Source organism: Stegastes partitus, unplaced genomic scaffold (assembly GCF_000690725.1).
Source record: "Stegastes partitus isolate 25-593 unplaced genomic scaffold, Stegastes_partitus-1.0.2 Scaffold591, whole genome shotgun sequence".
NCBI classification, from domain to species: Eukaryota; Metazoa; Chordata; class Actinopteri; family Pomacentridae; genus Stegastes; species Stegastes partitus.
Window position 1 is genome coordinate 366,311 of NW_007578322.1, and position 8,268 is coordinate 374,578.

Below are 8,268 nucleotides of genomic sequence, written 5' to 3' on the forward strand. Positions count from 1 at the left end.
ACTGATATTTCTGGGACGCTGCACTTTTGTCATCTTCGTTACTTCTTCAGGTCAAGAGACAGAGATGGGCGACTGCCAGCAGCTTCATCTCCTCTCACTTTGTCACTCAAAGGTGGCAGCAGTTATGAGTTTCACCCGAAATGATGGCTAATGATGCTCCTCGCCTCAACGATAAATGCTAATTTAGGTGATTACAGGAGGAAGCACTGGAAAGAAGTTTAAGTTGAATAATTTAGCATTTCTGGCTATTGATATTAATGCAGGTTTGTGAAGTGCCTCAAGGTTCTGGATTGATTATAAAGCCGTGTGTGTGCGGCTCAGACAGCAGCTAAGAGGAGTTTGGATCCAAACAGTTTGTTCTGTGAATTTTCCCTTCTTCTCAATATTCATTAATATTATAGATCTGTTGTTTGGTTGCCCATCTCTGTCACAGCATGCTTTAATGTGGTTAGCAGGGCTCCTACACACACAAAGTCTCAGAGTGTCTCTGTGAAAAAGTTCAAAGGTGGAGAACAAGGAACATAAATCTGAATTTTCTGGCTGTTTTCTCCTGTGAACAAGGTGTTTTTTTTTTTAGTTATAGACGAATCCGGTGCCCTGGTATTACTGTGGCAGCAGAGAGCTGAACACATTAATGTTGATAGTGAAAGTAGAGATGTTCGGCTTAATCATTCAACAGTGATCCGCCGACAGACGAAGACAGCCTGAGTAAATGCTGGGCTGCTAGACTAGTCTGAAATTACAGAAAAGAACATTATGTTCAGTCTGATGTGAGGTGCTGTGTGGATTAACATTCGTAGTATGAACTACTTGTTAGCATATGATTTCAGAAACTAAACTTTATGATTCCTTGCACTGCAAACGGGAGAAGAAAAAAACACAGGGATGCAACTAATTCGTATTTTTATTATAGATTAATCCGAGTGTCTTTTTATCTTTTCATTTAACTGACAATGGTCAGAAATTCCTTTGTTTTCTTACAATCCAAGATTATGTTTTCAAATGTGGTGTTTTTTCAGCAAACATTTACATTTGAAGCCAAAACTGAAGCTGTAGCCAGTGGATTTTTGCTTTTTCTGCTAGAAAGAAATGACTAACGACTAATTAATTATAAAAACAGCAGCCAATAAATTTTCAGGTGATGGACTATCGTATCATCATTTCATTCTCACCACGTGATACTGTAGAACTAAGACCAACACTTAAGGATTTAATGGAGATTTTCAAAAGCAAAATTGATGTCATGGAGTTTTTACTCTCTTTTGTTTCTCAGCTTGTTGTTGAAACAGCTGATAACTAGATTAGATGAAAACATTTCAGGTTATATGTATTTATTTTAGTAGCATTTAGTGACTATTTTGAAGAACTAGAGTTTGTGCATATATTAAGAATAAGCACAGGCAGCAGAGTGAGGTCTGCCTTCAGTAACGGTGGCTCGTCTAGATTCGTCTATGAACTATAGTAGTGGACTAACTGCCCCGATCTGTTACTATGAGCATACCAAGCACTGGCTGAAATCTGCGATCAATACTCAAGATCAATGGGGGCAAAATCTCTTGAATTCTGAGATAGAAAATGTGTAGGAGCCTGGAGGGTAATGGCTTGGACTCTTTCATGTTTTCACCAACAAATACACTGTGAAAAGTGGTGAAACTGCTGGTCTGAATGTTTGCTTGCTGCTTTTTTCCTTTACTCTCAGCATTGCATGAGTTTTCCTCACCTTTCTGACTGCTCTTGTGCTTCCAGGCAATGACTAAAGACAGTGACAGGAGGTTGAGGGTAATTATGTCTCATTTATTTTCGACTCTATAGAAACACAAGACAGTATAGAAAACCGTAGTTTGCATTCAAGGCGGATTTTCATATTATCCAGACAGATATCGTCCCGGTTTGAAAGCCCAACCTTTACATGCAGCTACAAAGGTCAGGCGAATTAGTAGAGTTGCTGTTTTATCTGACAACTACAGCTTGAAAGCACGAATGCCCTCATTGTTGTTTCGGAGTCGAGTTACCCGCGGCCGCCTGTCTAAAAGGCTCTATCTAGTTAAAACAGGGGAAATTGGCCTCCATTTGCCGCCATGCAGGTGAAGTCTTCAGAGACGCTGGAGAGTTTGCGAAGGAAAGGCTCGGCAGTGAAAGGAGGCGGCATTACAGCGTGTCTTTGTGTGACCACCCTTTCATTTCGCGCCCTCTCACTCCAGCATTTCCAGCTTTGGCAGTCCTAAGTGCAGGTTTGTGGAAACAAGTAGGCCAGGGCACAAAAGAGCTCTGAAAGGAAATCGCTCTGCCTGTGAAATGTGAGTATGTGAGAAAGAGCACAGAGTGGAAATGTGTCATTCAGCTCCTTTAAGAAAGCCCTTCATCCAGCAGAGCATCTGTGCTGCAGACTGCATTTGGGCAGGTGGAGACGTATCTGACTTAATGGTGTGTTGTGGCGGTGCGTTTTGTTTGGTGCGCAGTCGCTGCCTTCTGCATGCGTCTCCCCTCTGCTTCTGTGTGGGAGGCTATGATTCACTGCACATGACTCATTCCTTTCTCTGGCTTCAACTCCATTATTTCACCAGGGATGCAAACTCCTAAACTGCACATCACACACATTAGCGTCTCCTGATTGCACGCACAGTTGCTACAGCTGGGCCCGGCGAAAACGCAAACTTGCATCAGAGCCCCTCAAGTAGGGGTTGGATCGCCACGTTTCATTTTCTGAACAGCTACAGCTCAGCAAATGTTTTTTCAGATTATGAAGTAGAAGGTTTGGCTGTGGGGATTTTTACCTAATTTGTCTCTAACAGAATTAAATGAGCGATCCCTATTTGCCACGATGGAGCACAGACAGTGGAAATGCGTCAAACTGTGCAACCTTTGTGAATCAATAGCACGGCAGCATGTGGTTTAAACTTCTCACAGAACTTCAGTCGTAGCCGGTTCTACGATGTACGTTGCTCAGATTGGATGTAGTCAGACTAGATTATTACGTATCTGGAAAAACAGACAACATGACTTCTTTTGAGAACTGTTTGGCTGTTGTAGAACCACCTCGCAGATATTTTTAGGTCACCTTACAATTTTCTTTTTTTGCTTTCATGTTTAAACCTGCAGGCAAAGCTTGCTCTCTGATCTTGGTTATTTTTTGGGAGAATGTTTGGGAGGATTTTCCCCCATTTTACACAATAACTGCTACATCTGATTAGACATACAGCCTCAAAGCAGAGCGTGTCTTCATGCTTTGATGCTTGTCTGTCTTGATTGAGATAAATCAGCATCCGTGAAGATGTTTTCCAGAGTTTTGAAGTTTATAATTTAAGACGCCGTCATCTTGATGCATAAGCCAAATTCTCTTTTTTTGTTGTTGTTGTTTGTTTCATAAGGAAACATGACACCAGTGCAACCCTGTGTGCAGCTGCAGCCATGCCGCTTCAGTACAGCCGTGAAAACTGGATCTGGAATGTATATTTAGTCTCTAAACAGATGCCGTGCGCAATACCTTTGCAACATCTTAGGTCTCTTTAAACATCATACGGTGGAGATTTATGGATTTCATCACAGTCAGAAATACCAGGAGACTGTCGTGCCTCCATAGGATAGTATATTTAACAGCGTACATGTGTCACAGCATGTAGGATCCTTTGCTTTGAGTCAAACACGACAGCATCCTTCCAAACCATCGCTGACAATCTTTAGATTTATTTAGACTCTCTGTAAACAATTGTTCAGATTTGGATGGGATCAGTGAGATTCACACAGCATGTGGTTGTGTGGCTCAAACAACACTTTATACTGTTTAGTATTATTTATATGCAGTGTATTTTTTTACCCTTCTTTTCCTAAACTCATATAATTTTATGCGGGCCATTTTAAAGAAGTTCAGCTTGTCCCAGTAGGTGTTGCGTGCCTCCAGAGCCATGTGTACTGAAATCCTTTTTCTTGCCCGAGGCAGCTTTTCTCCTGCGTAACTTGGCGAGAGTTTACTGCAGGGTCACCTACATTAAAGCTGAACTGTGCACTACAGTGTTGCTCTTAAAAAGGACGTGACTCGTGCTCTAAATGAACATCGGTGCCAATACTTATTATTTAAACATACGTTTTGAGATGCTGATCAATATAGCGGCACGTTAGAAGGGTTTCTTGCACTAGCTGTTGAGTTTCTTATTCATGTGCCTACTGTGGCTCTCTCTATGTATCATGCTAACCTCTCTTGTAGAGATTTAGAAGTAACGAGAAGTCACACAAAAGTTGAACCAAAAAGTGTAAGCTCCTTGCAGCCAGTATTGCCAACTACTTTCAGTGTAAAGCAACTACAGCCTGCGCGAAATAGCGTAGGCATCATTTTGTATTTGCATTCTGCCTGGTGTCGGTCCTTTACATGTGCTTCTCTCCTACCCCCTGCGCTCACATGATACTGTATTTTAATACAGTCAAATTCCCAACAAAACAGATGCACAACTGTATCTGTGAGCGCCAAACCATCCTCATTTCTGCTCTCGATGTTGAAATACAGGGCTAAACCATCCCTACACGCTCTGCATGCTGAGCTCAAATGCTCCCTTGCGATCTTGTGTGCACACTTTGTTTTCATGTGTACAGATTTTTTGACTAATGAAATGCCATAGAAAACTACATTCTGGCATATTTAAGTTGTCATTTTTCACTTTACCTCCAGTCAGCCTTGGCGGCCGACATCGGTCCACCTTATTGGACAGACAATCACAAAAAGAAAAACAGAGTCGGCTGCAAAACATAACCAACACACCTCATGCAAGCAGTAAGAAGAGCATCAGCCACTGGATTCACCTTCAAATTGTCAGAAGTCACTTTGTCGAGGCAGCAAGTGTTGACGTTGAAGCGAGTGGTCGGTCGTTACATTCCGTGATCGCTGGGCTATATTTGTGCATGCAGAGCGGAAACGCTTCTTGGCGTTGATGGTTTTCTGCTCATGTCACAAGCACAAGCCTGTTTCATGTGCACTGGTTTGACGCTATACATTCACAGCTCCGTCAGCTGCCGGGCTCCTCTGACACTCATTTAACGGGCAGAGGAAGGTGTGCCTGCAGCAGAAAAAAAATAAGACCTCATGCTCACTGGCAGACGTCTTTTTTTGTGAAGTAGCTAAGATTTGCCTAAAAAGTGGCAAGATTTGTCATTCGATGCTTTTTTGAAAATCGTCGTTGAAAAGCCGTTAAGTTGGCAACAATGCCTGCAGCGTTCCGAAAAGCTTGATTTAGACAATAATCATTAAAGGCTTGTTTTTGAGTCTGACTGAAAGTAAACACCAAAATTAGCTGCCTGGAGCGATCACTTTGCTAACTGCATTAGAGATCTCCATCTTGTAGCGCGCCACTTTGTGCAACTCCTCATTTGTACGTAGTTGAATAAATCAAACTTTCCCTTTAAGCAGTAGAAAAACAAAGCCCAGATACCACTAGTGCTGTAGACACGTAGCTCCATCTCTCTGATTCAGGGCTGCACGATTATCGGCAAAAGAATAATCATGATTATGTTGGTCAAGATTGACATCACAATTATTTATCACAATTATTAGTTGATTACACTTTACCTTCAAATAGACAGAGCCCGTCTCTCGCTACATTCCTGCTAATACACAAATCTTTGCATCAAGTAAGACCTAAAATTTCATTATCTGAATGTAGTGCAACTCTTAAGAGGCAAAATATTAATAAAATTCTACCAATAATGCTTCACTTGCTGAACATCTGCTTATTGACAGTCATTACAATTTCCAGATGTTCCTTGAACGCCTCACATGCAGGTGGCAGTCGACAGAGAAGCTTCTAGTCTCCACTCAGTTCCAGCAGTTCACCAACTGGGATGTGTTTTACATGTCATTTTAACTGTGAGAAGACAAAATCTTGATTCGTTTCCCACTAATTGTGCAGCCCTACTTCGACGACCCCTCTCGTGTGCAGTCGGATTGATTGTCTCAGGTGTCTAATATTTCTCCCTTTCACTCGGACAGGCGTTCAACTCGGAGACGGACAACTTCAAGCTGCTGTACGGCGGCCACCAGTACCACGCCAGCTGTGCCAATTTCTGGATTAACTGTGTGGAGCCCAAACCCCCGGGCCTCATCCTGCCCGACCTGCTCTGAGCTGCCATGGTAACAGGGCACCAGCTAATTAACATCAGATAGGCGGAGCGGCCGGTCGCCTCACGCCAACAGAAGGACGTTTAAAGTCACTGGATCGTCTGTATTTATTTATTTTTTATCCTGAAATCTCAGTTTTGTTGAACTCGGCTGTCACTCAGACCGAGGTCATGATCTTTTCTCTAAATATCGCTATTGTTCCCCTTTTGCTCGTCCATTAAATAAAAAATCTCCTGAAGCATATAGGTCAGCTGTGTAGGTCATATTTAAATCTATTACTAATGCTGCTTTTGACAAATTATTTCTACTGATTTCCACTGCAGAATGAAGTCAATGTTAATAAATATTCACTCATCGCTGAGTCATATTTAAATTATTAGGTGTGCAATATCATTAAAAACACTGGCAGAGGATGTCTGTAAAAACCTTGAGTTTTTAATGTCCCTTGTTGTTTTTGCTTCTGTTTGAATTTTATTCATGACTCTCTTTGTTCCCAGTGAACCAGACGTGTCGAATCATAAGTCTGCTATTGTACTTGAATTATATTTGTGCGTCGGGTCTGTCTGATGAAACTCTGCGGCTCTTATGGTTTTAATATCTTTTTTGGAAAATCTAACATTCGAACCATCACTGCTCTGCTCGAAGGCAGGCGTCTCTCTTTTTATGCGTTGTGTTGAATTAACTGCTTTGAATGTCTTTTGCACTGTCGGGAGGAAACTTCAACACCTCTTGGGGTATTTAAATCGTATTTTATAGGTATTTTGGGGGTAAAGGGTGTACAAGTTTGCTACTTGAAGGGAACCGTGTTCGCAGTTGTGATTTTCTGTATTGGTGTTGTGTGCAGAGCTGGAAGTCTGGAAGAAGTCGACTGATTATGAAGGAAACCTACAGCAGCATTTTCTGTATATTACAGTGTCATGCTGTAGCATTGTAATTATCACCAACTGTAATGTGAATGTGATGTAAATAAATGAGCGTGCTTACAGTTTAAAGCGTCGCGGATTATTATACGCTCAATTAACTTTGAAGGATTTACATTTGTCAAGGTTTACAACCACACTGACATGCCTGTGTATGCAATAAAAGGGTTACTGATCTTGAGTATTTGCTAAACAAATCATCCAATCACAGCCTGTCAAACTTCACATCTAGCATATAAAGATGAACATGTATTTTTAATCTCGTCAAAATTGCCAACAGCAGAAGAGTACAGGATAGAATAAATTGTGTACATTTTCTTCTTCAATGCAAACTAACTGCTAATGTTTCATCTTGCCTAAAATAGTAGCATTAAAGCTGGAGTGCAGGACTTTTACATACAATTAAACGTCCATTACATTCTTGCAAAATTAGTTCACACAATGCTGTTTAATATATATCTTTCTCTGTATTTTGCAGTACAGTTGGGTTTTAAATCTAGTTTTTGTGCCACCATTTCCACTCTGGTGCACTGTTAGCAGTGTGTTTACAAAACACACAGCACATAGTATGGCGGAAAGAGCTAAAGAAAAGTTTCTGATGTTCCAGATAAAATAGAAACTCTGCACTCAGAGGAAGGATTACAGAGAGCAACTAAGGACAAGAATACGTCATGAGCACGTGTTGACAGTGTTTATGTAATTACTCTCGCTGCCAGAAGGGGGAGACAAAAGTTATTTAACAAGGCGACTATAGTGTTAGGTACAATTAAAGGTTACTTTAGGGAAATGTACACAATTTCAGCCAAATTTGATAATAATTTTGCTATTCGTTGTTGCTCATCTTCAATCCGTTTCTGTTGTAGAACTAAACTTTTTGAAAATGTCAACATCAGCTTAACGACAACTTCTAGGACAAAATGGTGTAACAGCGCATCTGGTAAAAACTGAGTTGAGAAACTATTACAGGTTTTGGCCTAAAAAAACTGTCAACATATCATGGAAATGTGTCCTCTGTGGCTAGTGAGGCCAGCTTGTGAAATAAACTCACTGAAGCCTATTTTTTCATGGAAATGCAACATTTTGATGCTCCTGTAGCTTCATAATTAGGGTCCGAGCACCCAAAAGGGTGCCAAAACCCAAAATGACTTTTCTTTGTGAAATACTTTCCTGAGGTGATTTCTACGACATGCATCGCACTATTTCCACTATATACTACATCCTGACACGTTTTGACGACATTCTGAA

At 41.1% G+C, this 8,268-nt stretch overlaps 1 protein-coding gene across 6 annotated transcripts in view; it reads left to right on the forward strand.

The window, feature by feature from the left end:
• Positions 1–7,095, forward strand: part of synrg (synergin, gamma) — a 41,108-nt gene extending 34,013 nt beyond the window's left edge. For 4 of the 6 annotated variants that reach the window (XM_008289073.1, XM_008289074.1, XM_008289076.1 and 1 more), the window contains one exon: positions 5,975–7,095. In XM_008289073.1, the coding sequence (XP_008287295.1) occupies positions 5,975–6,106 (132 nt within the window). In that variant the 3' untranslated portion in view covers positions 6,107–7,095. Of the gene's footprint in view, positions 1–1,746; positions 1,780–5,974 lie in introns of all 6 variants that reach the window. The other 2 variants (XM_008289070.1, XM_008289071.1) reach the window with 1 other exon arrangement.
• Positions 7,096–8,268: the final 1,173 nt, after the last annotated feature.